Raw genomic sequence first — 27,803 nt, forward strand, 5'->3', positions numbered from 1 at the left:
GGGTGTTCTTCTATTATCCCCATTGTATGTAGGTGTTCTTTGAAATTCTCACTGCCAATCAATAGTCCAACTGTGAGTTCCATTTCTCTCCTGTTCAAGCCTAGGTTTGAGACACTTCTCTTAGGACATGGCTTCAGCATGAATACCTTTCCATGTTTTTGATTTTGGACCTTAGCCCAATATTCTACATGGTGTCTGCTTGTCCAGTCTCATAGTTTTATATCATTGCCTTGGTGATTGTCAGGATAGGTTGTGGTCCAATAAATGGTGTCATCGCCCCTATCCTGGCCACCCTATTGGCGTGCTCATTACCACTATTTCCTGAGTGACCAGGGACCAACAGTAGGTTTACCCTGTTGCTTTCCCCTAGCTCAACAAGGGCTTTTGCATTCTGCTACGATCTTTGATCTTGTTGCAGAGGCTCCCAGTGCTTTCAGGGCTGCTTGGCTGTCTGAATAAATGAAAATGCTACAACCTCTATAGCACATCCACAAATTCTCCTCCACACACACCCTGATAGCAGATATTTCTGCTTGAAACACGGTGGCCATCTTCCCTAGACAGAGTGCACTCTCCAGCCTTGACTGCACCCTGTATACCCTGGCCCCAACATCTTGGTCTGTTTTCGAACTGTCATTGAACCAGACTATGTCTCCAGTATGGTGTCGAAATTTGTTCTCCCAGAGCTCTCTAATTCCAATTACTACTTTGAATGGCCTGTTGAAGCAACTGGGAGTTATTATATAGTCGGCCAGCATTTCCCCAACCATACCTATGTCTACCTCACTAAGTATTTTACTGTGAGATCCTGGATATCCCAGTGAGTTCCAGTTTTTGCCAGTCTTTAACCTGTGTGCTCCTGCTGCTGCCTTCATCTTTACCCACAGGTATAATGGGAGCATGTCCAATGCGGTTCCCATCCCAGCAATGGTTGTGCTGCTAATTCCGCCTGTATGGCTAAGCAGACCAATCTCTGCACCTTAGCTAGCTCCTTAGCAGCTACCTGCTGTTGTACCTTTTTCCACTGCACTGTTGCCCCATAAGTGATGATAGGTCTTACTACTGTGGTGTATATCCAGTACATACTCTTGGGGCTTAAGCCCCAATTTTTACCACAAGCTCTCCTGGTACTCACTAGAGTACTTTTCGCCTTAGAACATGGGCTCCGTATGTGAGGGGTCTTCAATAGTTTCTCATCCAGGGTTCCCCCTAGATATTTCACTATCCCCTTCACTGGTAAAGTTTCATCGAGAAGCCTGAGATTCCAGTATGTGTGTGGGATCTGCTTCCTCATAAATGGTACTACAACAGTCTTCTTAGGACTGACCCTTAGATCCTGTTTCCTGCACCAATTTTGCTCAATGTTCAATGCTCCTTGTGCTATTGCTCTGACTGTACTTGAAAATTTGCCAAGTATTACTATGACAAGATTGTTGCATATCTGTGGCTCCAGTTTTTTTAAAAAAGTAATCTACATTTTTGTATAAATAACACACTAACTAATTATGCATTCATGTTCCAAGATTCAGCATAACAAATTTTAAGTGAATAATTACTTGAATTATGTTATGTGTTATGCATTGATAAGTTTCAGTGCCATTCCGGAAGCACAAAAGTAAAATATTAAGAAAAAATGAAGATAATATTACACGAATGAAAATACTTTGTACCAGAACTATGTAAAGCACAAAGAAAATATGTAAATTAACTGGTCACAAATGTATATAAATGATTACAAATGTTAAATGTCCTGATGTACAGTATAAACAATTACATATTTTGTTCAGAGATAAATTCAGAAGATGACCATTTTTGCTTTGCTTGGCGTTTATACACCTACTCGAGAACATCCCGTATGACTGTCCAGCAGAAATCTGCTGAAATAGTAGGGCTCCACTTTCTGGCATACCTCTTCTCAAATGTGGCAATATCTTGATGAAATCGCTTCCCACGTTCATCACTTACTGCACCACACTCTTTGGGGAAGAACTCAAGATGAATATGTAAGAAATGCATTTTCAATGACATGTTGCAATCAAGTTTTTCATAAGATGATAACATGTTATCTACAATCTCCTTGTAATTTATTGCTAGTTTGTTCCCTAAGAACTGTAAACAGACTGTCTTAAAACATTCCCATGCATGCTTCTCATCACCTTGTATGATTCCATCAGTAGTATGGTCTCTAAAAAGCTCTCAAATCTGTGGGCCTACAAAGATGCCCTCCTTTACTTTGGCATCACTTAAGTAAGGGAATTTTTGCCTTAAGTACTTAAGTGCATCACCATCTTTGTTCATTCCCTTAACAAAGTTTTTCATGAGACCCAACTTGATGTGCAAGAGTGGGAGCAGAATCTTTTTAGGGTCTACTAGAGGTTCACTCTTAATGTTCTTTATACCTGCTTGAAGAGATTTTCTTGTGGGCCATTGGTGTTTACTGTAATGAGATGCACGAGCTCTGCTATCTCATTCACAGAGAAAGCAGCAATATTTAGTATACCCTTACTGCCTATGTAATAGCAGTGCAATCACTTTCAAGTCACCACAAATCTGCCATTGAGAGTTATTATACTCGATGGTTTCTAGTAAAATTTTCATGTTTTGGTATGACTCTTTGATATGCACACTATGCCCAACTGGAATAGAAGGAAGCTCATTACCAATATGTAAAAGCACTGCTTTTAAGCTCAACTTTGACGTATCAATAAAGAGTCTCCACTCATCAAGGTCGTAATTAATTCTGAGAGCCTTCATTAGACCATTTATGTCTACACAGCCCACAAGACTATCTTTCATGTTAAAAAGAAAGTAGTGAATTGTTTCTCTCTTCTGTGGTAGAATGAAACATTTACATTGCTTTCCAGAAAATTGCGCTGCTGCAATCTTGATGCTAAAATCTCAGCCTTAGCTTTAGAGACCTCCCAATCTCTAATGAGATCACTTAATTCATTTTGAGACAATTTTTGTGTATCATCAGATGATGATATATTTGGAATAAACTCTGGATCTTGTGATGTACATGGTTCAGTACATTCAGAATCCCCATCAGAAGTAATCTCGTACTCTGTCGGTGGTTCAGGTATTGGCAATGCTTCCCCATGTAGAACTGGACACATGGCAGATGGAATGTTAGCATAGATCACTGTCCGCTTCTCCTTCTTAGATATTCTCTTCTTGATAGGAGGAACTTTACAATAGTAGCAGTCACTGACATGGTTTGTTGGCTCTTGCCAGATCATGGGCACTGCAAAGGGCATTGAACGTCCTTTCTCATGCATGAGATTCCTGAGGTTGCTGGCAAAAGTGTTGCAGATCACATGTGGAGCCCAGGGTTTATCCTGATGATCTATTTTGCACTCAAAATAACAACTGTCAGCTTTTTGAATCAATGGAGTTATTTGCTGTTTGTGCAAAGTAAATGTCACTTCTCCATACACATACACACACACACACACACACACACACACACACACATAGCAAAATGTGTCAGCACTGTTAACACAAACTGTGGCATTTTTGTTCGCTTCAGTAGCAGTCAACTTGAACAACTGGTAGTTAATCTGGAGACAAATGTGTAAAAATTATTACGTGCATTAATGAAGTCACTGAAGTTGAAGAGGAGGGAGACAAAAAGATCACTAAAATTGGTATCAAAATGTTTGTATCCAAAATATTGCACACAACCAAGAACAGGCACAATAATATAATCCATTGTTACTAATTATTATGACTTTGACAATCCATTATAATATTTGATTTTAAACTTTAACATAAAAATCTGTGTATAATTATCTCACTGTAATAAAAGAGTATACAATTAAAACTAGAGCTAATTTTGAATTGTCTTTGTGATATTTGCGGTCAGCATGTTAGCATTGATAGGAATTGAATATTTTCATTCGATTTACATTTTCATTATTGCAAAGTGTAATCATTTACCTTTATATACAATAACTGAAAGAAGCAGCAGTTCATGCATGGCACCAGTGTTAGGAAATCAAGCAGTATAAATAAAGACTTGTTCACTTAGGCTTAGATCAGGAAAAACCTATGAAAGGTTGGCATTATTCTGAAACACACCTTTTGAAAAACTTGCTGGCACTTATAGAAAGTCTGGTTTTGAATAATATGTAGTTCAAGAGTGCAAAGGGCTTAACGGTGACTTTTTCACTACATTACCAAATTGAGGAGAACAGAATGAAGCATATAGTATTAACAAAATATAAACCTCAGGAATTATCTTATACACCTCTGTATACAGGGTTGTCAGAAACAATCTGAAAAGCCAGTAAGGGTGTTGCAGGGTAAGTTGCATGAGAAATAATTGTCAAGGAAAAAATTTGGTATGTTGTGCTGTTTTTGAGTTAATTAGTGTTGAAGTCAGGCAACCAGGCTGTTGCACATGCAAATTCATGTGGCCCGCTAGAGATAGTGTCGCCAAACATGTTTTTCATTTGGTTTCCTAGAACCGAACAAGACAACGATACAAAAATTAGGTACGACATTAGTGAGGACTGAACCTGAGCCAAAGGTAAATTCAGTGTTAACTAACTAGGAAATGGCAAAACATATTGAATTCATGACAAGCTTTTTAGGCAGTTTCTGATCACAGTGTAACACAATTATATGTTTGTAAATAATTTTGTACCAAATTGTAGATAAAGAAGTGTTGAAAACTTTTTACCTCTTGCATATCCATGGACCATTTCACTTAGGATATTTGGAATTATCATTGTAACAGTTCTTTTGTAAATATTGTGTTTTGTGTTTTCACTTTTCTGAGATGCTTCACTTCTGTGAAGGTCTTCTTCTTGTGGGTCTATTGATGGAACAGTGTATCTCATCTAATGTAATATTAACTAATTTTTAGAATTCTGTCCAACAGAAAAATTATTTTATTAGTGATTGTAATTTTTCTGTAGCGATTAAAGGAGAATCCTATACATAAATATGAGAAATATAGTTTTTCATTGTGTTTGAACAGATAGAGAGGGTTTGACATTTATGATTTTGAGAAATGCTTGTTTTGGATATAATACTAGGCATGTGTGGCTGTGATTTTGTTATGCCTACCACACATCCACGTAGCGTGTTCACAGCAGTTGTTGATAATGTGGAGCATTGAACTTGTTTAACTTTTTGTGGTGTTCATCTTACATGTAATCTAAATTAAAGAAAAATTTTCAATAAAGCACATTCTGATGGTCATTTGAAAAGTATACGCATATTGATGAAAAAACAGGTTTTTTATTCTCTGTCTGGTGTAAACATCATTTCAGAAATAATATTCTTTGAACCAATATGGGTTTCTTGTTTGTTGGCAGCAATGATTTCACTTATGAGCTGGCTGATTATAAAAAAAAAAAGTTTTTCCCTTATCAACTATCACCATCTGATTAACTATGACCACCTAGGTGCATTCACTCTGGAATACATGAAGGGCTCGATCACATCCACAAAATAAATCAATTTAGTTCATTTTTTCTAAATGTTGATAAAAATTATTTGTTCCTTGCTTATATGCTTGCTCTCTGTGACACTTTTAGAATGTCCGAACAAACTCTTCAGCTTCACAGTTAAGGCTGAAAAGTTGCAATAGACACATGCTGGATGCTGGTGATGCTGTTAAAAATTTGGCGAAGTGAAGTGTGAATTATTGTCCAAGACAATGACCTCAGGAATAACTTCAAGACAAAAAATAGAAGACAAAGCTGAAACCATATTTGCAGTAGTGGTGGATGTCATAGGGACAACAAAAGGAAATTTACTGTATGCGGACATGGCCACTCAAAAAGACATTGTGATGGAGCTGAATGATGTTCCAAACATCTTTGCAATGAGACATCATTCATGCAGTTCAGGCATCCATACCCTACCATGTACAATGACATTTGGCAAGTAGCTTTGTGTGACATATACCCCAATGAATCTGATGCAGTAAAGACAAAACTTCCCATACAGGGATTGAGGTATCACAAGATGCACATTGTCATTCACCAATTGCAACAGCAGGACACCTGACCGTGCGGGTAGCATGTGACAAGAAAAGACAGAAACATGCCACTGGGTGGGGAATGTGTTTTAAAATACAAGATCACCTATGGTGCACATATTTTGAAAAAACCTGAAGAGCTGAGTCAGAAGCAGTTGCTGCAGCACTATGCTGAAAATTGAGAGTAAAACTTTAAAGATTTTAAAAATCCTGAGTATCAATTTGAAAACATGATTCCTCAGGTGAATGCTGTGTTGATACCGACTGGTAATCAATATAAGTCATCAGAATGTGGCACTGCAATTTTTGTGCTGTCGGAGATGGGAAAGGCTTGCAAGGATTGAACAAGGCCATTAAAGGCCAATGATCTGTAATCATATAGAAGCTCCGATTTTACAAAAGCTGGTGGAAATTGGTAACAACCGTAGATAATGGTGATTATCTCTTTTTAAAGCTGACTGTAATTACTCTGTGCTTTGTTAACAGTTTTTGAGGTAAAACAGTAGGTCTGTCAGAAGAATCAATTCTGTGGGAGAATACAGCTTCAATCCCACAAGAAGATGCATCCACAGTTAACAAAATGGGCTTACCCGGATCGAAATGTATCTAACAACAGTGGTTTGATAATGAGTTCTTTACTTGCTAAAATGCACCCTGACATTCTTGGGACCACACAAAAATATCATTTCTCTGGTGCTCCCGGTTCACAGAAGCATCAATTTGCACATTGGTTTTAATGAATTTGCAGGAAAGTACAAAGTAGCAGCGTGAATTTTCTGTGTGTTTATCATGTGTCTTGGAAGAAGGAGCACTTAAACTTGTTGCACTTTAAGCCAGCCACAGAAAGAACTTGAAACAACCAACCTAAATTTGTCAAATGTTCAGCAGTCATATGACCTGCAACAATGATATTCTCCAAATAGTTTGTACAAGAGGAACTCTTGTCATTAATTGTTTCAAGAACTGTTGAAAAACAGCAGGAGCTGAAGCACTTCTGAACAGTAGTCTTTGAAACTGGCGCAAACCTAGGTGAGTGTTTATCACAAAATATTGCTTGGACTGCTTGTCCAGTGGTAATTGTGCCTTGTGTAAATCGTCTTGGAAAAGAATCTTCCCTGCCCTAGTCTATCCATTAATACCTCAGGTCATAGAAGAGGAAAAGAATCCATGACAGTTTGTGGGTTTACTGTTGCTTTAAAATCAGCACATGGATGCAAACTGCCTTATGGCTTTTTTGAATGACCAAGGGCGATGCCCATTGACTTGCAGAAACAGGTTAGATAATCCCAGTGTCTTTTCATCATTGCAGTTCTACAGCAACCTTCTCACCTATTGCATGGGGTACAGGCGGTGCATGAAAAAATGGCAGTTGCACTTTTTCTTTGACAGAAATGTGTGCTTCAGAATTATTAGCCCTCCCTAAACCTGGTTGAAAAGGTCTGTTTACTTATCATACAAGTCAGAAACATTAGTGGGAGGCACTGAAACACTGAGTTGTATCACATTGCCTTGTACACAGGTTGAACAACTTCAACAAATTTAAACCAAAAATGTTTGCCATGTTTCCAGCATGAAGTACCTTTTATAACTCCACAAAAAGTTGCTGGCAAGCTGCACGTATGAAGTACTAGTACTTCGTGTCTGTTGTATGCAGCAAAACAGAAACATACTGCTGTAACTGTGGGCTACCTATCTTTTCGTATGTGTCTTTGTTAACAAGGGAAACAGATCCACCAGTGTTTTAAGTGAAATTTAATTGTCCTTCGAGGCACTCATAATTGATCAAAATGTTTGCTCTCCTGTCTACGGAAAGCAGCAAAAGAGTTCCATGATCCGAAAAGTACAAGCGCTTTAGGGGTCTCACTATTACAGACTACACTTGTTGATAGCAATGCTGCGACCGTGCGCCTGCATGCCATCAGCCAGCACTCGAGCTTGGGTTGCCTTGTAAAACACAATGTTTGAATATGACCTTGCTTTCCAAGCTGGAAACATTTTGCATCATGATATGAACAAGCTTTTTGGTCATGATTAGAAAACTGTTGAGGACAAGACTTCCTCTTAGTACCAGGAGACTGAAAGTTCTTACCTCTATTTTTACTGTTTGTCTGAGCCCTATTAATACTGGCATTAACTTTAGACTGTGAAGTGCACTTCGAATAACAGAAATACATGGAGCCTCAAAATGAACTTCAGTTGAGTCCACAATAGTCTGAGATTCCAAAGTAGACAGTGCTGTTTTTGATAAGGATCCAGCAATTTTAAAATAGTACACATTCTGCGTGATTGCGTCATGTAACATGACTTTACTGTAATTGAGTCCACAACAACACTTGAACCTACAATGTCTTGTTAGCCCTCTTGATTTCAGGAATCCAGTATTTGAACGTTTGTGCTGTCTGCCTCTTGAGCTGGGAAAATTTAATCCTTACTGCTGTGACATACACCTGACTCCCATAATGTTCATTCGTAAGCTGAATCAGATTGTCGTAGCTGGTAGTCTTGGGATGAGAATTGGGGCACAATTTTAAGCACATGCAATACATGCTGGCACTGACCATCAACAGTAAAAGTGCAGTGTGTACCATACTTGTGATGGTGTATTCAGCGAAGTGGACCTCCAACTGTGCACGATGTTCCAACCATTTCTCTTCCATGCTACTGAATGGGAGAAATTAAGGTGCAGCAACTTGTGGCAGCGTTGCTTGCTGTTAGAGGAAGGTTGTCATCTGTTGTACACTGAGTAACTTGACATTTATTATGCTGCACCTGAAACTGAACAACTTTGGACATGCATGCATGTGCCAAAGAAACACCATAATTCGGAATAACACAGACACAGCTATATCGTATTTATCCGCCAATACCGGACAAGTGATCTTCTAGTAAAATGTCTGCCCTGTATGGGAATATACGCAATGGATGTCTGAGTAAAGGTTGTAGACACATGGTTAAACAACATATGGAAGTTTGGGTTTGGCCGTGGGTCATGTTTGGATATCCAAATAGCAAGGTGACCAGAAAGTGGGAAATTGGGGCTAGAGTCCCACTCTGGCACAAATTTTCATTGTCAATCCATTATACAATTGAAGGTTGTCTGTATTCGCAAGTGCGAATATATTTCATGTATTTCATAATGGTTGTAGTCGCTGCAGTGCCTGTTGCTTCAGATGTTCATGCATGCCTGAAGGAACATTGCATCATAATTCAGAACAACACAGCCACTGCAATATCGTATGTCAAGTAAAATGTCTCCCCTGTATGAGAATGTACATAATAGATGTCCAAGTACAGGTTGTAGACACATGGTTGATGACATATAGAAGTTTGGGTCTGGCTGTGAGTTGTGCTTGGATAGCCAGATGGTAAGGCGACTGCTTGCGATAAAAGGAAAAATCAGATTTGAGTCCTGCTCTGCCACAAATTTTTGTTGTTGTCATTCCATTATACAGCTGATGGTTGTCAATGTTCACAACTGTAAATACATTTCATGTACACTCCTGGAAATGGAAAAAAGAACACATTGACACCGATGTGTCAGACCCACCATACTTGCTCCGGACACTGCGAGAGGGCTGTACAAGCAATGATCACACGCACGGCACAGCGGACACACCAGGAACCGCGGTGTTGGCCGTCGAATGGCGCTAGCTGCGCAGCATTTGTGCACCGCCGCCGTCAGTGTCAGCCAGTTTGCCGTGGCATACGGAGCTCCATCGCAGTCGTTAACACTGGTAGCATGCCGCGACAGCGTGGACGTGAACCGTATATGCAGTTGACGGACTTTGAGCGAGGGCGTATAGTGGGCATGCGGGAGGCCGGGTGGACGTACCGCCGAATTGCTCAACACGTGGGGCGTGAGGTCTCCACAGTACATCGATGTTGTCGCCAGTGGTCGGCGGAAGGTGCACGTGCCCGTCGACCTGGGACCGGACCGCAGCGACGCACGGATGCACGCCAAGACCGTAGGATCCTACGCAGTGCCGTAGGGGACCGCACCGCCACTTCCCAGCAAATTAGGGACACTGTTGCTCCTGGGGTATCGGCGAGGACCATTCGCAACCGTCTCCATGAAGCTGGGCTACGGTCCCGCACACCGTTAGGCCGTCTTCCGCTCACGCCCCAACATCGTGCAGCCCGCCTCCAGTGGTGTCGCGACAGGCGTGAATGGAGGGACGAATGGAGACGTGTCGTCTTCAGCGATGAGAGTCGCTTCTGCCTTGGTGCCAATGATGGTCGTATGCGTGTTTGGCGCCGTGCAGGTCAACGCCACAATCAGGACTGCATACGACCGAGGCACACAGGGCCAACACCCGGCATCATGGTGTGGGGAGCGATCTCCTACACTGGCCGTACACCACTGGTGATCGTCGAGGGGACACTGAATAGTGCACGGTACATCCAAACCGTCATCGAACCCATCGTTCTACCATTCCTAGACCGGCAAGGGAACTTGCTGTTCCAACAGGACAATGCACGTCCGCATGTATCCCGTGCCACCCAACGTGCTGTAGAAGGTGTAAGTCAACTACCCTGGCCAGCAAGATCTCCGGATCTGTCCCCCATTGAGCATGTTTGGGACTGGATGAAGCGTCGTCTCACGCGGTCTGCACGTCCAGCACGAACGCTGGTCCAACTGAGGCGCCAGGTGGAAATGGCATGGCAAGCCGTTCCACAGGACTACATCCAGCATCTCTACGATCGTCTCCATGGGAGAATAGCAGCCTGCATTGCTGCGAAAGGTGGATATACACTGTACTAGTGCCGACATTGTGCATGCTCTGTTGCCTGTGTCTATGTGCCTGTGGTTCTGTCAGTATGATCATGTGATGTATCTGACCCCAGGAATGTGTCAATAAAGTTTCCCCTTCCTGGGACGATGAATTCACGGTGTTCTTATTTCAATTTTCAGGAGTGTATTTCATAATGACTGTAGTTATCGCAGTGCCTGTTACATTGTGTCATAATTCAGAATAACACAGGCACTGCAGTACTGTATTTATCTGCTGAAACCAGAGAATTGACTTTCATGTAAAATGTCTCCCCTGTTTAGAAAGTACAGGTTGTTGGGGGTAGTTGGGTTGTTTGGGGGAGGAGACCAGAGAGCCAGGTCATCGGTCTCATTTGATTAGGGAAGAATGGGGAAGGACGTCGACCGTGCCCTTTCAAACGAACCATCCTGACATTTGCCTGGAGCGATTTAGGGAAATCACGGAAAACCTAAGTCAGGATGGCTGGATGCGGGATTGAACCATTGTCCTTCCAAATGTGAGTCCAGTGTACTAACCACTGCACCACCTTGCTCGGTACAGGTTGTAGATGCATGGTTGACGACATATGGAAGTATGGGTCTGACTGTGAGTTGTGCTCGGATAGCAAAATTTTAAGGCGACTGCTTGCTATAAGAGCGAAATGCAGGTTTGAGTCCTGGTCTGTCACAAATTTTCGTTGTTGTCATTCCGTTATACAGCTGATGATTTTCCATATTCACAACTGCAGGTACATTCCAGTGTCTTCTCTTGTGGATACACTGTATTTTTTGAGGTGCCAGCCTTACTTCGGCAACTCACTGTTCGGCCAACACCTCAAAAATGTAAATACATAAAGTGAATAAAACTTTTTTGTTGCTCCGTTTTGTTTACTTTGAATACACATTGCAGCATAGTTGTGATGTAATAATGGTGCAGTCAATTCTGTCTTTAAGTTACTGTAATGAATGTGAACACCAAGATGTTTGGATACCATAAATTCTGTGTGTCAGTGTTTTGTTGACTTACCACTGTTTATAGATCATTTCAAAATATTATTTTTTTCAACTACCTATATGTGATACACTTGTAACACCATCAGTCCTACATGCTTGTCTCCAATATATCAATTTATTTACTTCATCCTTAAATATATTTCACAGTATAATACAATAAGCATTGGTTGATTTTGGTTGCTATAATCATTTTACATGTGCTTGTTGAGCCTAAAACACCTATTTTCATTGTGTTCTTCTTATTTCCCAGGGAAGTCTTTAAAGAAGCTTGATGATACAATCAGGAGACTATGTGTTGTAACAGAGAAGTACATTTTTGTGGATGATGCTGAAACATTCGAAGCTGTGGTCTGTATATTATGTCGTCCCACAATATGTGCTTGGTAGAATGTATTATACTCTCTATTCTTATTCAATTTTCCTTGTGTTAGTGGCATGTAAATCTTTTACATTTAATTATTGCAAAACTGAATGTTTTCGAAAGAAAAGTAATGAGAAAAATCTGGGGACCAGTGTTGGAGAATGGTGTGTGGAGAATTCAAAAGAACAATAAAATTTATCAGCTAATGGAGCAACCCACTATCATCCAGAAATTAAAAAGTAGGAGACTGCAATGGGCTGAACATGTGGCTAGGATGGAAAACAACAGAATCACCAAAAAAGCCTTTGAAGGAACTATTGAGGCAACAAGACCATTGGGCTGACATCGTAAAAGATGGAAAGATGACATAGAGAAGGACATCGCAGCATTAGAAATTTCCGCAGGGTAGAGAGAGACTGCGAGAGATAGAAGGCAGTGGATGCAGATCGATGGTGCAGTGCCTGGTCTATAGGGCCTGTGATTACTGAGGAGAGGAAGAAGAAGAAATATTGTGAGATAATGTTTCACTTAGGATTGAATTAATTAAGTGCAGATGTATTTTCTCTTATACAATTTTATTTCGGGATGCTATAATTTTCAGTTGATCTCCATTTTTATAGTATTTCTAAAGCTTTGTACTTTTTAATGTTTTTTCCTGAATTGCTTCAGTCGATATCATTACAGTAAGTTTCTTTTACAAAGTGAGAGGAACTTTTATGATGGCAGCTTAGACTAACGTTTGGGATCAAAGTATTTTTCGCCAGGAGGAGAGAACTTTATTTAACAACAACTTACTCTAAAGAAGACACGCCAACTTGCAGACAGGCACAATTAAAAGACACTTGCATCAAGCTTTTGGCCACAGTCTTCATCAGTAAGAGAGGGACATTCACCTTTCACACACATAAGCAAGCACACCTTATGCACAAACGACTGCCAGGTCCAGCATCTCATGCTGAAATGGCATTCCTGCCTGAGATGCTGGAGTTGGCAGTCTTGTGAGTGTGAGGTGTGCTTACTTGTGTGTGTGGATCCTGCATGTCTCTCTTTTACTGATGGAGGATGCGGCCAAAAGCTTTATGTAAGTATCTTTTTAATTGCGACTGTCTGCAGCTTGACATGTCTTCTTTATGATAAGTAGCGATCTGTCTTTTCCTACATTGTTGATACTCCTACCTGGAGTTTCCATTGTTTCATTTTTGTAGAACTTTTATTTAATGTAGATGAGTAGACTAGCTTTAATCAAGACTAAAAGTAGTATATGGAATTCTTCACAGTATCATCAAAAATAGTGAAACAAAGCATTATGCAAATGAACCCACAGCCGTAGTGAGAAAAGTGGTATCAAATTCAAATTGGTGATCACTAAATCCAAAGAATTCTTCCTAGAAGTAGCTGAAACTACGAACAAAAAAAGTGCCATTAAAAGCAAATCTATGAGACTTTACAACAGAACATTCCCAAGTGTACACTGTGTGATCAAAAGTATCTGGACACCCCAAAAAAAACATATGTTTTTCATATTAGGTGCATTGTGCTGCCACCTACTGCCAGGTACTCCATATCAGCGACCTCAGTAGTCATTAGACATCGTGAGAGAGCAGAATGGGGCATTCCACAGAACTCATGGACTTCGAACATGGTCAGGTGATTGAGTGTCACTTGTGTCTTATGTCTGTACATGAGGTTTCCACACTCCCAAACATCCCTAGGACCACTGTTTCCAATGTGATAGTGAAGTGGAAACATGAAGGTACATGTACAGCACAAAAGTGTACTGGCTGACCTCGTCTGTTGACTGACAGAGACTGCTGACAGTTGAAGAGGGTCACAATGTGTAATAGGCAGATATCTATCCAGACCGTCACACAGGAATTCCAAACTGCATCACGATCCACTGCAAGTATTATGACAGCTAGGCAGGAGGTGAGAAAACTTGGATTTGCTGGTAGAGCAGCTGCTCGTAAGCCACACATCATGCTGGTAAATGCCAAACAATGCCTCACTTGGTGTAAGGAGCATAAACATTGGATGACTGAACAGCAGAAAAATGTTGTGTGGAGTGAAGAATCATGGTACACAATGTGGCGATCCGATGACAGGGTGTGGGTATAGCGAATGCCCGGTGAATGTCATCTGCCAGCGTGTGTAGTGCCAACAGCAAAATTCGGAGGCAGTGGTGTTATGGTGTGGTCGTGTTTTTCATGAAGGGGGCTTGCACCCCTTGTTGTTTTGCATGGCACTATCACAGCACAAGTCTACATTGGTGTTTTAAGCATGTTCTTGCTTCCCACTGTTGAAGAGCAATTCAGGGATGGTGATTACACCTTTCAACATGATCAAGCACCTGTTCGTAATGTACGGCCTTGGGCTGAGTGGTTGCATGACAATGATTTTTGGCAAAGTGGTTGCATCACAATAACATCCCTGTAATGGACTGACCTGCACAGAGTCCTGACCTGAATCCTATAGAACATCTATGGAATGTTTTGGAACGCTGACTTCATGTCAGGCCTCACTGACCGACATCGATACTTCCCCTCAGTGCAGCATCTAATAGAACATATGGCTGCGAGAGTGGAAGCTGTCATCAAGGCTAAGGGTGGGCCAATACCATATTGAATTCCAGCATTACCGATGGAGGGCATCATGAACTTGCAAGTCATTTTCAGTCAGGTGTTGGATACTTTTGAGCACATAGTGTAAGTAAACAATTTTGACATAATATGGTGGATGTATAGAGGGGGCAAAATAATACAACATGTTTTTTTGTTTATGCCTATTTTTACTTTTAATGTGTAAAACACACCTCAAAATGTCAGTTGGCATGTTAGGTTGAAAGGGAATATCTTTGAAATATAATTAACTTTCTTGAAAACTGCATAATCAGCTTTTGGAATAATTTGAAATTTCGCAAAATATCCCACCACCATTAATTTATTTTGAAAAAGGAAAACTTTTGTTATAACATAAATTATAGAAGCTTTTGAGCCATATACATCCATGTATAATAACGCTGGTTTCCGAAATACCATTTTTGGAAAACAAACTGTACACAATGTCCTGCTGCGTATTTTCAGTTTACCTAATTAAAATATCTCAAAACTTATTATTATTCTAATTATTGATTTTACTGATTTTTGTTTTATGTTTTAAATTGTTATTTTATTTTTTACATTGATGTTTTTGGTTTACCATTTCACAGATGTGTATTGTTGGTTGAAAATAATAAGTAATCATTATTATGGTGCAAAATTATTCCAGTAATTTTAAACTGTAAAGAAATTCTTAAAGCTTAAAGTTTTTTTACACCATGCACCTAAAATCAATGAAATTTCTTCACATAGTATATACAACAGGAAACTCAGTATTAAACAAAATTCAACAGGATTTCAAATTGTCATAGGTGATCCTCCAAATATCCTGATTTATACCAATCAGTACATTGGTAGGTCTTTATGAAGAGAATGGATTATGTACTAGTGACTGCAGCTTTATTATATTGTTCCTCAAGTGGAAACTGACACCGCCATAATCATTCAGCAGAAGTAGATCTGAAATTCTTCTCACAAAATTCTTCCAACATCAAAAGCTGTGTATATCCCATGGCTGTACGTATGCCATCGATACATTTGGAATCATCAGATGACCACATTCATTCTCCTCAGGTATGATGTTCTAAATGGTTCTTTCACATTCACCATCCCCAAAGAATCTAACAGTAATACGGATTTTTCTCCCTCACTCAGAAGGAAAACATCTTTCAAATATCTTTTGACTTGGTCAGATGTTTGTTTGCCAGATTTTGATGCTGTCATAAGGACATTTGGAGCTTCAAAAAGAGAGTCTTGAATTCTTGATTCAAAATCTCCATTAATCTTTAGTCTCTTTTAAAAATATGAGAAGTTGGGTGGTCAGTATGAAAAAACTATTTTGAATGTCATCCCCAAGGACAGGAAACTTGTTCACCTGGTCATCCCAGAGGACTTGACAGCAGCACACATACAACCATGGGATGTATGTGGTTTCAGTGTTGGAAGTACTTTGTGAGAAGATTTTCAGATCTAGTTCTGTTGAATGAGTATGTCAGTCTTCACTTGAGAAACAATGTAACCAAGCTGCAGTTTGTAATCAGTTCTCTTCACTAAGGTTTACGAATGCCCAACACAATCAGTATATTTAGAGGGTAACCCATGACAATTTGAAATTTTCTGAATTTTGTTTTTCATTGTGTTCTCCCTTTTGTGAGTTCACCTAACATTCCTCTCTCCCAAACCTACATAAACAGAGTTTGCCGGCCAGAGTGGCCGAGCGGTTAAAGGTGCTACAGTCTGGAACCGCACGACCGCTACGGTCGCAGGTTCGAATCCTGCCTTGGGCATGGATGTGTGTGATGTCCTTAGGTTAGTTAGGTTTAAGTAGTTCTAAGTTCTAGGGGACTTATGACCACAGCAGTTGAGTCCCATAGTGCTCAGAGCCATTTGAACCATTTTGAACCTACATAAACTTGGGTCCATCCCACATTAAAAATTTTGTAACTGTGTGCATAGCTTCTAACCCTTAACTTTTTAACTTCTAATGATGAAGTTTTCCATAGCATATTGAATTTACCTGGTTATTTTAAATGCATTTTTTCCTGACTCCTTCTTTTCTACCACTCAAGCTATGCTTATTGCAGTGCTTAACTCACATATATTCTGTTGAACTGTGTAATAACAAACCTTCTCTCAGGTTATCCTTTCTATATTGATTTTCCCTTTAATTATGCTTAACATGTATGCACATGTTGTCAAAAGGTTTTTCACCAATGATCCATTTATTCAATTACGATGTTTATGTTTCTTTATTATCAAGGTGTTCATAGTCTGCCTACCACAAAAATGATGACAAAGTGGAAGTTGTGAAGAGTGAATGTACTTTAGACGAATACTTGCTCTGTGTATTATAAAGTAGCTTCCCATGTTCTGTTAAGCTCACTACTATGTTTGTTGTCAGTCCACAATATTAAGAAAAGACTTCCCTTGAGAGGAGAAGTAGTTGTGTGTTAGGATAAGTTGGTTGGATGTATGAGGGATGAGGTAGTGGGTTTGAAGTGTGAAGGATGTTGGAGAGGGGGTGTTCAATAGGAGCAAGACCACACTTATGAGGGATGTTGATGTATAGGGGGGTGGTATCAACAGTGATGAGCAGAGATCCAAGAAGTAAAGGGGTGGGGAGAGTTGGGAGAGCTGTGAAGGGAGTGATTGATATCTTTGATGTGGGGTGCCAGATTTCAGGCAGTTGGTTGAAAGTGTTGGTGACTGAATGCCAAAATTCTTTCAGTTGGGGCACAATAGCCAGATAAATGGGGTGTCCTAGGTTGTTTTTTTGTTGGTGTTGGGAAGCATGTAGAAGGTGGGTGTGTGGGGTATCATAGGAGTGAGATGGGAAATGGATTCAGGGGAGAGGTTCTGGGAAGGACCTAAGGTCTTAAGCAGAGATTGGAAATTATGTTGGACTTCTGGGATGAGATCACTCTGGCAGAGTTTATAGGTGGAGGAGTCAGATAATGACCAGATGCCTTTCACCAGGAGGTCTGATCCATAAACACAGTGGTGGAACCTTAGTCTGCAGATAAGATGATTAACTCCTGATTTGTTTTGAGGTTGTGTATGGCTGTCCTTTCATCTGCTGAAATGTTAGTGTTCTTAGGAACAGACCTGGGTTAGGGTGGTGAGGCCAAGATGGAGGTAAAGATTTCCTGGAAGATGGCCAAGGGGTTGTTAGGTGGAAGGGGGGAGGATTGCAGTTGGGTGTTAGTATGTACTGGGTAGTGGGGGTGGGGGGTCAGGGGCAGGTTCAGTGCTGGTGTTAGGTTGTCTTTGGTTGGAGGAACTGGTGGCAAAGAAGTGTTTCCATTGCAGGGATCGGGAGTAAGAGAATAGGTCTTTGACAAGGCCAATATTGTTAAATTTGACTATGGGGCTGAGGACTTTGGTGGAAAGCTTAACAGGAGTGTTCTGGGAATGCTTCACTTCTGGATTTAGTGGAGTGTTGGTAGGAAGTTTTCGGGGATATGGCAAGTTGAAAAGGTCAGCTAGGCAGGGTCTGGATGCTATGAGGGGTTGACAGGAGGAACACTGTGAGTAGATTAGGGGGTGGATAGTGCTTCACCATGGTGGCTGTAGGATGTCAGCAGTGTTGGATAACTTATGGTATTGGTGTCGGGAATGTTCCTCCAGGTGCTGGATACTGAGGGATTCAATTTCAGTGATGTGATGTATGTAGCAGTGATTGCACAGTAGCAGTATTTTGCAGAGGGAGCAGAGGTGATTCTAGAAAGCCTGTGCCATGGAGATGTGTTTTTGCAGTACCAGGTTTGTGAGGGCCAGGGATGGACGGAATGTGACAAGGTAAATGTCATTTTGAAAGGAGGATGAGTGGTGTGATCCAGAGAAAGGAATTTTTATGGTTAGGTCATTGGGGAGAAGGAGAGGACGATTCCATGGTTTAGGCAGCATTTAAGGAACATGATGTTGAGTTGCATGCAGGCACAACAAAAAGACTATTTACACAAGCAACCACACTGCGCAGCATATGACTGCTAACTCTGGCAGCTTGGACTGGAATGCAGCTGGTACATTGAACAAAAGTTTCAATTTGGAGTTAGGCAGGGAAGGAGGAGGGATAGTAGGGTATGGGTGGAGAGTGAGAAGAGTGCTGTCTGGAGGAGCATGCGGGACTACAGGAAGGAATGAAAAGTGGAAAAGGAGAGGAGCAGGGAAGGGGAAAGATGGGCAGGAACATCGGCAGAGGGCGGCATACAATTAGGGTGGGGAATGAAAACAGGGTGGTGTTGAGGGTATGTGACACAGAGGCGGTGGTAGGACAGATGGGGTGGGAACTGTTAAGTGGAGAATATGGGGACAGAAGGTTACTTAGGTTAAGGCTGGAATAATTCTGGAGCAGAAAATGTGCTGTGAGGATAACTCCCAATTACCCAATTCAGAAAGGCTGGTGGTGGAGGGGAAGGTTCAGATGGCTCTGGTTGTAAACCAGTCATTGTAATGAAGCATGTTATATTCAGCTGCATGTGGTGACACAGACTGATCTACGATGATGCTGGCCACAGTTTGGTGGTGGCCATTTGAACTGATGAACAACTGATTGGTAGTCAAACCAACATAAAATGGTGTGCAATGATTGCAGCGGAGCTGGTATATGATATGGCTGCTTTCACAAGTGGCCTTGTCTCTGATGCGGTAGGATAAGCCTGTGACAGAACTGGAGTAGGAAATGCTGGGTGGGTGGATTGGGCAGGCCTTGTATCTGAGTCTTCAACAGGGATATGATGCTTGTGGTGATGAGTTGGGGTTTAGAGTGACATAGGGAAGGGACTAGGATGTTATGGAGTTTGTGTGGGTGACAGCATACACTTTGGGAGGGGTGGGAAGGATCTTGGGTAGGATTTCTGTCATTTCAGGACATGGTGATAGGTAATCAAAACCCTGATGAAGGATGTTGTTCACTAGTTCAAATCTGGGGTGGTACAGAGTGACAAAGGGGGCTTTCCTCTGTAGCTGGGTTCAGATGTTGGTGGGGGATTGATGTGTGGAGAAGTGACACAGAAAATTTCGATGAGCAGCAATCTGTCCCTTTAATAATCTTGTTAAGGACTAGGTCCGGGGGATAGTGGCTGTCAGAGTAGGCCTTTGTGAGACTGTCAGCATCCTGGGAAAGGGAGTATTTGTCACTGCAGATACAGTGTCCAAGGGTGGTCGGGCTGTGTGTGAGGGACTTTTTGGTGTCGAAGGAATGGCAGCTATTGAAACACAGATACTGTTGGTGGCTGATGAGTTTAATGTGAACAGAGGTGTGGATAAGGCCATTAGAGAGGAGGAGATCAATGTCCAGGCATATGACACCCGGGGTGAGGAGGACCAGATGAAATGTATAGGAGAGAAGTTTTTGAGGTTGTGGTAATGATGATAAGGCGTCTCAACCCTTAGTCCAGGTCATGAAGACATCATCAGTGAACCTTGAACCAGACCAGAGGTTTGGGGTTCTGGGAGGATAGAACGGTTTCCTCTAGATACCTAAAAATAGATTGGTGTAGGAGGGTGCCATGTAGGTGCTCATGACTGTGCTATGGATGTGTTTGTATACCTTTGATATCTTTGATCTGGGAGCCTAGATTTTGGGCACTTAGTTAGAGGCATTGGTGAGTGAGTGCCGAAGGTCTTTTAGTGCGAGCACAATAACTAACTATAATGGGGTATCCAAAATTGATGGGCTTGTGGATGTTGGGGAATATGTAGAAGGTTGCCATGAGGGGTATCGTAGGTGTGAGTAGGGAAATGGATTCAAGGGAGAGATTCTGAGAAGGGCCCAAGTTTTTAAGCAGGGATTGTAGGTTATGTGTTGAACTTCTGGAATAGGATTGCTCTGGCAGAGTTTAAAGGCGGGGCAGTCAGATAATTAGGAGATGCCTTCTGCAAAGTAGTCACTGTGATTCATAACAATAGTTGTGGCACCTTTGTCTGAAGGTAGAATGATTAGGTCAGAATTTGTTTTGAAGGGAGTGAGAAAGGTATGTTGTTTGATATTGAAGCATAGAGGACATACAGGATGTTCATTTTAACTAAAGACATTGAAATACCTTAAAAACTACCCATAGGATAAAAAAGTTATAATTTCAATTTTTTTGTGTCGGAGGTAGACACCCTGTGATACCACACTTGACCCGTCACTCCACCCCATGCATTGGTAGGGGGGATGCAACTTTGAAATCTTCAATCAGAACCCCCGTTTTCTATTGCTGATTACAGTTGTATGGCAAAGTCTACATCCTTTTTGCCTTAAACATTTTCTTTGTTTTGTCACAGATGGCACTGTAGTTGGAGGATCAGAAATTGGTACACAGTCATTACCGTATTTACCCGAATCTAAGCCGCACTCGAATCTAAGCCGCACCTGAAAAATGAGACTCGAAACAAAGGAAAAAAAGATTTCCCGAATCTAAGCCGCACCTGAAATTTGAGACTCGAAATTCAAGGGGAGAGAAAAGTTTTAGGTCGCACCTCCAAATCGAAACAAAGTTGGTCCATTGTAATATGAGACACAATTTAGGTCGAATGAATGACGATATAGCTACAGTAGTTTGGTTCGAGTCGTAAGCTTTACCAGGTAGCCATTGCTATGCGTCAGGCGCTGCGTCCGTATTTATACGGGTACCCTTCCTTTTTCACGTGCTTTGACTGGTTTGAATCGATTGCTTATTTTGTTTGATCTGATAAGTGCCGTTTTCTCTGTTATAGGTGTTTACGTCACTCTAAGCTGAAAATGCATCACTGTACTGTGTCATGCATTGTTTGTCGCATTCTGATAGTGCGTGTTTACGGCCTGTCGCCGTTCGCGGCATGGCTTGCTTTTGTGCGCGCTACCGCCGCTTACAACTAAAAAGAGGCGAATCGTCTCATTAGCGAAGCAATGTCAAGAGACTGCTATTTGTTGTTACTTACACTGCTGCTTTCTTTGAGAATGATCAACAAGAACCAAATAATAGGCTGCGTATGATAGAACATGTTCTGAACGAGAGTTAGGCGAAAATTTTTCTCCGTTTGAAAATCTTTGTGGCTGCTTCTTTAGTACATCAAATTCTGCACAGAAATTAGAGTCATCTTAGATTTAAAAATCTAGTCAGTTGCCGTGGTTCATTTCTGACTGTATCACTATTAGGCTAAGAATAATACGAATATAAACATGACACGATAAGTGTATTCTTCCGCGTTTGCTGTTGTCTCACTCTAGTTTCGTAGTTTATTAGGCAGACAGGATTTAAATGAGATAGCAACAAACACGGAAGAAGACATGGCAAAATGTTTATATTCGTATTATTCTTATGGTGAAGGGTGAAGAGAATACTGCTTGTGATTCACATTTCATCAGGTTACTATTAGCAACCATCTCTTCTCACAAGTAGGAAAAAATTCAGAACGTAGAGTTGGCCATATTGAAAAACATCCCAAACAGTCTTGCCAGTCGGATTTTCGTAGTACATTGAAATTCTAATACATTCGAAGATGAACAATACGGAATTTGTATTTACTTCGTTGGATAATGTATGAAAATGCAGTGGTCGAAACTCGGGGCGGAGAAAAAAAGCTCGTCTTCCACCTTTTTTTTTAATTTATTTACTGACACAGAGGTTTTGGCGCCAGTATTTATCTTTGTGCCTACAAAGCATGTCTGTGTAGCGCTACATATATTCAACAGCAGAAGTTAGTTGTGGCGGCACCTACCAACATTTTTCAGAACTTCCGCTTGCTTTGCACTCGATTCTAAGCCGCAGGCGGTTTTTTGGATCACAAAAACCGGAAAAAAAGTGCGGCTTAGATTCGAGTAAATACGGTACACACGACATGCTACACAATGGCCCTTAAATATGCAAGGGTACATGGGACCCTATTTCCATGCTGTGACTGTAGGACAGGCCAGTATTTCATAACTTCTAATTGGAAACCCCATTCACAATGTCGTATTCCTCTAACATATCGAACAGGGGACTACTAGACCTGCTATTGTGTCTGTGTAGTGAACTACGACATGTCATAATGAGTAGTACACTGTGACTGGAGCTCACGTACTGTGCAGATGTAGGACAAGCAGCAGCTCTAGACATTACAATACTTACACAGTGTTTGTTGCCTGTACACCTACGTATCACCTGGAGTGGAGTGCAACTGGATGGTGAGTTCTGCAACTGCAGAAGAAAAAATTGAAATGATCTTGAGATTTATGGAAAATGCAGCATAAATGTTGAGGCTGCTGTTGCCTCATATGCTGAACATTTTCCAGAGAAAGCTCACTCTCATTCGTTCATTTACAAGGTTGTGAACGCCATTATGTCTGATGGCAGCATAAAGACCAGCAAAGGGAACCGAAGCATACATTTCACAGGAGAAGATAATGAAATAGCTGTACTAGTGGCAGGCCACCACAAGCCATGGATACGCACATGGCAATTAAACATCGGTCCAGGTATGTCTATAGATAGCATTATCACAATACAGCATTGTCATAAGTATTGTCCATACCGAGTCTTACTGCATCAAGAACTTCATTGTCCGCCCCAGTAGCTGAGTGGTCAGCGTGACGGATTGCCGTCCTCCGGGCCCGGGTTCGATTCCCGGCTGGGTCGGAGATTTTCTCCGCTCAGGGACTGGGTGTTGTGTTGTGTTCATCATCATTTCATCCCCATCCGGCGTGCAGGTCGCCCAATGTGGCGCCGAATGTAATAAGACCTGCGCCAAGGCGGCCGGACCTGCCCCGCGAGGGGCCTCCCGGCCAATGACGCCAAACGCTCATTTCATTTCATTTCAAGAACTTCATTGTACTGATTTCCATAACTGGGTAATGTTTTATGAATGGGAATGTCAACTAATGCAAATGACCCCATGTTCTTTGCCAATGTACTATTTTCCGATGGGTCTACGTTCACAAACCATAGTAGCGTTGACCAAAATAACTGGAGTGTAAACAATCCCCACTGAAACTTCCTGGCAGATTAAAACTGTGTGCCAGTCCAAGACTCAAACTCGGGACCTTTGCCTTTCGCAGGCAAGTGCTCCACCATCTGAGCTATCCAAGCATGACTCACACCCCGTCCTCACAGCTTCACTTCTGCCAGTACCTCGTCTCCTACCTTCCAGACGTTACAGAAGCTCTCCTGCTCTGGTTTGCAGGAGAGCTTCTGTAAAGTTTGGAAGGTAGGAGATGAGGTACTAGCAGAAGTGAAGCTGTGAGGACGGGGCATGAGTCGTGCTTGGGTAGCTCAGATGGTAGAGCACTTGCCTGTGAAAGGCAATGGTCCCGAGTTCAAGTTTTGGTCCGGCACACAGTTTTAATCTGCGAGGAAGTTTCGTATCAGTGCACACTCCGTTACAGAGTGAAAATCTCATTCTGAAAAATCCCCACTGGTATATTAAAGTTGATGTTACTGTGTTTGAACTCTTACTCTAATTGGAAAAGTAGAGTAGGATTCACCTCCAGCTATGGCCACAGGCGCATCGAGTAGTCCCATGTTGAATATGTCAGAGGAATAAAATGTTGTGAATGGGGTTCCCAATCAGATGTTACGAAATACTGGTGTGTCCTATCCTTGCAGCATGGAGTTGGGGTCCCACGTGTCACTGAATATTTAAGGGCCATTGAGTAGCATATCGTAAATTACATTTGTGTCCCCATTTCTATTCCTCCAATTACAGTGGCACTGTGGCAAAACAAAGAAAATGCTTCAGACTTATGTAGATGTTGCTGTAGAATTATAACCTGCAATAAAAAATCTGAATCCCATAGAAGATTCTGAAGTTGTGCCCCGCTACCCATACACGAACTGTGGTGAGGGGTCGAGTGTGGTATCGTTGGATGTCACACTCTGAGACAAACAAATTGGAATTATAACTTTTTTTGATCTGATGTGTAGTTTTCAAGATATTTCAGTGCCTTCAGTTAAAATGAACACCCTATATATTATTAACTATATGATTATAAACAACATGTGTGCTCAAGCACACAAAACTCATGAATGCAATAAAATTTTTATTTAACAAGCTCTATTTGAATGTAGAAAATGTGCTTTTATATGTTCTGTATGTATGAATTGCATCTTATTCTTTCCTTTTATAAATAATGGTTGGTTTTTGTATATCTTTTAAAGGGTATGTTTGGTAATGTAATTTATTCATAAGTACTGTAAGTCATTAAGTACAGAAGTACTTATGACTGAGATGGAATATTATGCATCATACATACTTTTGACTGTGAGAAATGCTGTCATTGACTACACTCTTACAGACCGACAACAAAAATTTAATACTTCGAACAAGTCGTTACCCAATCTCTACTCACCTTGTATAGGGGTGTTGTTAGGATTAATTTTCAGGGCATGTATGGATGAAACTGAGACGTCTGTTCTGTATAGTGTAACTAACAATCTGCTTCCTCTGTCTCGGTGAAGAACCCTTCAGGGTGGGTATCTTGAGGTGAGATGGGAATCAGTCTTTGGAGATCTAACTTCTTTATTTTTTCAATTCTAACACATTTAATCTTATATTTTCTTTCTTTCTTCTCTGACAGGAGTGCTAGTTCTATTTTCCTTCTATCCAGATTCATTTGTTTTTTTCTTGCTGAAGCCCTTCTTTTGTCCGTACCACATTGTGGTAATTACAATCTGTTTTCACAGGTAAAGCCAGGAGATGAATCAGGTGATACAGGGTAACACACTTATGATGAATTGAGACAAACAATTTTTTATTTATTCATTTTTATTTAGTTATTTATATTTTTTATGCACAGTGAACTAGAGGATCGTTTATGTGGTGGTTTATAGAAGGTTTTAATGATGTCAAGAGATCAGGGGTAGAGGACGGGAAACTATTCCCTAGGTCCAATAAGGCTTGTGACATGCTAAATGTAAGATGAGAGGAAACAGTGTGTCAAGCAGGCTGTGTTGCCACTGCTGCAGTATATGGAATTAGTGTTACCACTGGTACAAGAGCATCGATGGCTTGTTTAGCAGATAAGGAGCAAAATTAATCTAAAGAAACTTGCACTATCTCTGATAAAGAGTGTCCTAGTGCATAAAAGACTTGTGTAATAGTCGTTAATATGTTTAATGTGAGATGGTAGGATAGTTATAGTTATCAAAAAAGAGGTGAAACTGAGACTAACAACAATGGAAAGTCCACTTTGGAATATCAACAACTTTAGGAAAAAGATAGATTGCTACTTATCATAAAGATAACATGTTGAGTTGCAGACAGGCACAATGGAAAGAATATTACACATTTGGATCTCTGGCAGCTGTGACTAGAATGCAACAGTCATGTTGAATGAAAATAGCAATTTGGAGTGAGACAGGGAAGGGGAAGGGATAGCAGTATATGAGCGGTGGGGGGAGAAGAACGCAGTCTGCCACAGCATGCAGTGACCGCTTGAAGGCATGACTTGCCTTCTAGGCGCAGTGCAGGAGGCTATGAGGTAGGGAGTTGGGGAGCAGAAAAGTAAGGGACCAGGGAAGGGAAAAGATGGAATGTGTGTTTGCAGAGAGCTGCATACAATAAGAGTGGCTAGTGTCAGGTTGATGTGAACAGGGGGGAGTCGACGGGACAAAAACTGTTGTGTGGACGGTGTGGAGAGAGTAAGTTACCAGTTACCATAGGTTAAGGCCAGAATAATTTTGGGAGCAGAGAATGTGTTGTAAGCATAACTCCCATCTGTGCAGTTTGGAAAAGCTGGTGGTGTAGTGGCGGATCCAGTTGGCCTGAGGTGTGAAGCAGACAGCATTTGTATAAGTTATTCAACCCTCTGACATCCTACTGCGCCACTATCCAATCCCTGTCCTAATTGTATTATTCTTACTCGTCAATGTGTCATAGCCCCCAGACCCTGCCTAGCTGACCTTTTCAACCTGCCACATACCTCAAAACTCGCTACTCCACTAAATGCAGAGCCAAAACCTTCTCAGAACACTGTTGTTAAGCTTTCCACCAAAGAACCAAGCCCCACAGAAGTTTTAGTCTCATTCAAACTCCTCACCTTTGCCATGCTCCCAGATTTAACCCTGTTGGACTTATCACTGACTATTCTCCTTGCAATGGAAACACTTCTTTGCCACCAACACTGACCTCTGCCTCTGCCTGTTCATACCACCATTTAATCACAATCCTCCCTTGCTCCCACCTAAAAACTCCCTGGTTATCTTCCAGGAATTCCTTACCTCGAACCTGACCTCATCATCCTTCTGCAGGTCCCATCCTAGAAAACAAACCTTTCAGCAGAAGAATGGACAGCTATACTCAACCACAAAACAGATCCTGATCTCATCATTCTTCCTGCAGACAAGTGTTCCACCACTGTCGTTACAAGTCACGATGACTACCTGGCAGAAGACATCTGCCAATTATCTGGCTTCTCTGCCTATAAACTCTGTCAGAGTGATTCCATCCCAGAATTCTAACATAACTTGCAACCTCTCCTTAAAGCCTGAAGCCCTTCCCACTACCTGTGCCCTGAATCCATTTTCACCCTGACCCCTATGACACCCTGTTCATATGCCTCCTACATATTCATCAGCATCCACAAACCCAACAGTGACGTCAAGAGATCAGGGTAGAGGAAGGGAAATTTTTCCCTAGGTCCAGGCTTGTGACATGCTAAATGTAAGATGAGAGGAAACAGTGTGTTGTTTATTGTACCAATGTGCTGGTTATTGTACCTGGGACTGATAGAATTTCAGCACTCAATGACAAACACCAATCATCTGCCTGAAATCTAGTTTCTCACATCAAAGATACCAAACATTTCCTTCACCGACTCAGCATCATCAGCACCCTTTACCTCCTGGAACTGTACTCGTCACTGATGATGCCACTTCCAAATACAACACTCGTCATGTGCATGGTTGTAATGTTGTTGAAAACTACCTTTCCTAATGTTCTTCAGACTTCACTTCCTTATCTCACATACAGCTTACCAACTTTCTGCTAAAGCACAACTACTTGTCCTTTCAAGAGAAGGTGTACAAACAAATCTGCAGCAGTCATGGGCACCTACCTGGCACCCTCCTATGCCACCAAAATTATTTGCATTTTGACAGCTGCCACTCCCTCCACGCTAAGAAGTACGTCCCATACAACCTGACCACC

At 41.4% G+C, this 27,803-nt stretch overlaps 1 protein-coding gene across 1 annotated transcript in view; it reads left to right on the forward strand.

Moving 5' to 3' along the window:
* LOC126162487 (piRNA biogenesis protein EXD1-like) overlaps positions 1-27,803 on the forward strand; it is a 191,418-nt gene that overhangs the window by 35,012 nt on the left and 128,603 nt on the right. Inside the window, exon 4 of the mRNA XM_049919030.1 lies at positions 12,007-12,104. Coding sequence (XP_049774987.1) covers positions 12,007-12,104 — 98 coding nt within the window. The remainder of the gene's footprint in view (positions 1-12,006; positions 12,105-27,803) is intronic.

The sequence above is a fragment of the Schistocerca cancellata genome, chromosome 2 (genome assembly GCF_023864275.1).
Source record: "Schistocerca cancellata isolate TAMUIC-IGC-003103 chromosome 2, iqSchCanc2.1, whole genome shotgun sequence".
Taxonomy (NCBI): domain Eukaryota; kingdom Metazoa; phylum Arthropoda; class Insecta; order Orthoptera; family Acrididae; genus Schistocerca; species Schistocerca cancellata.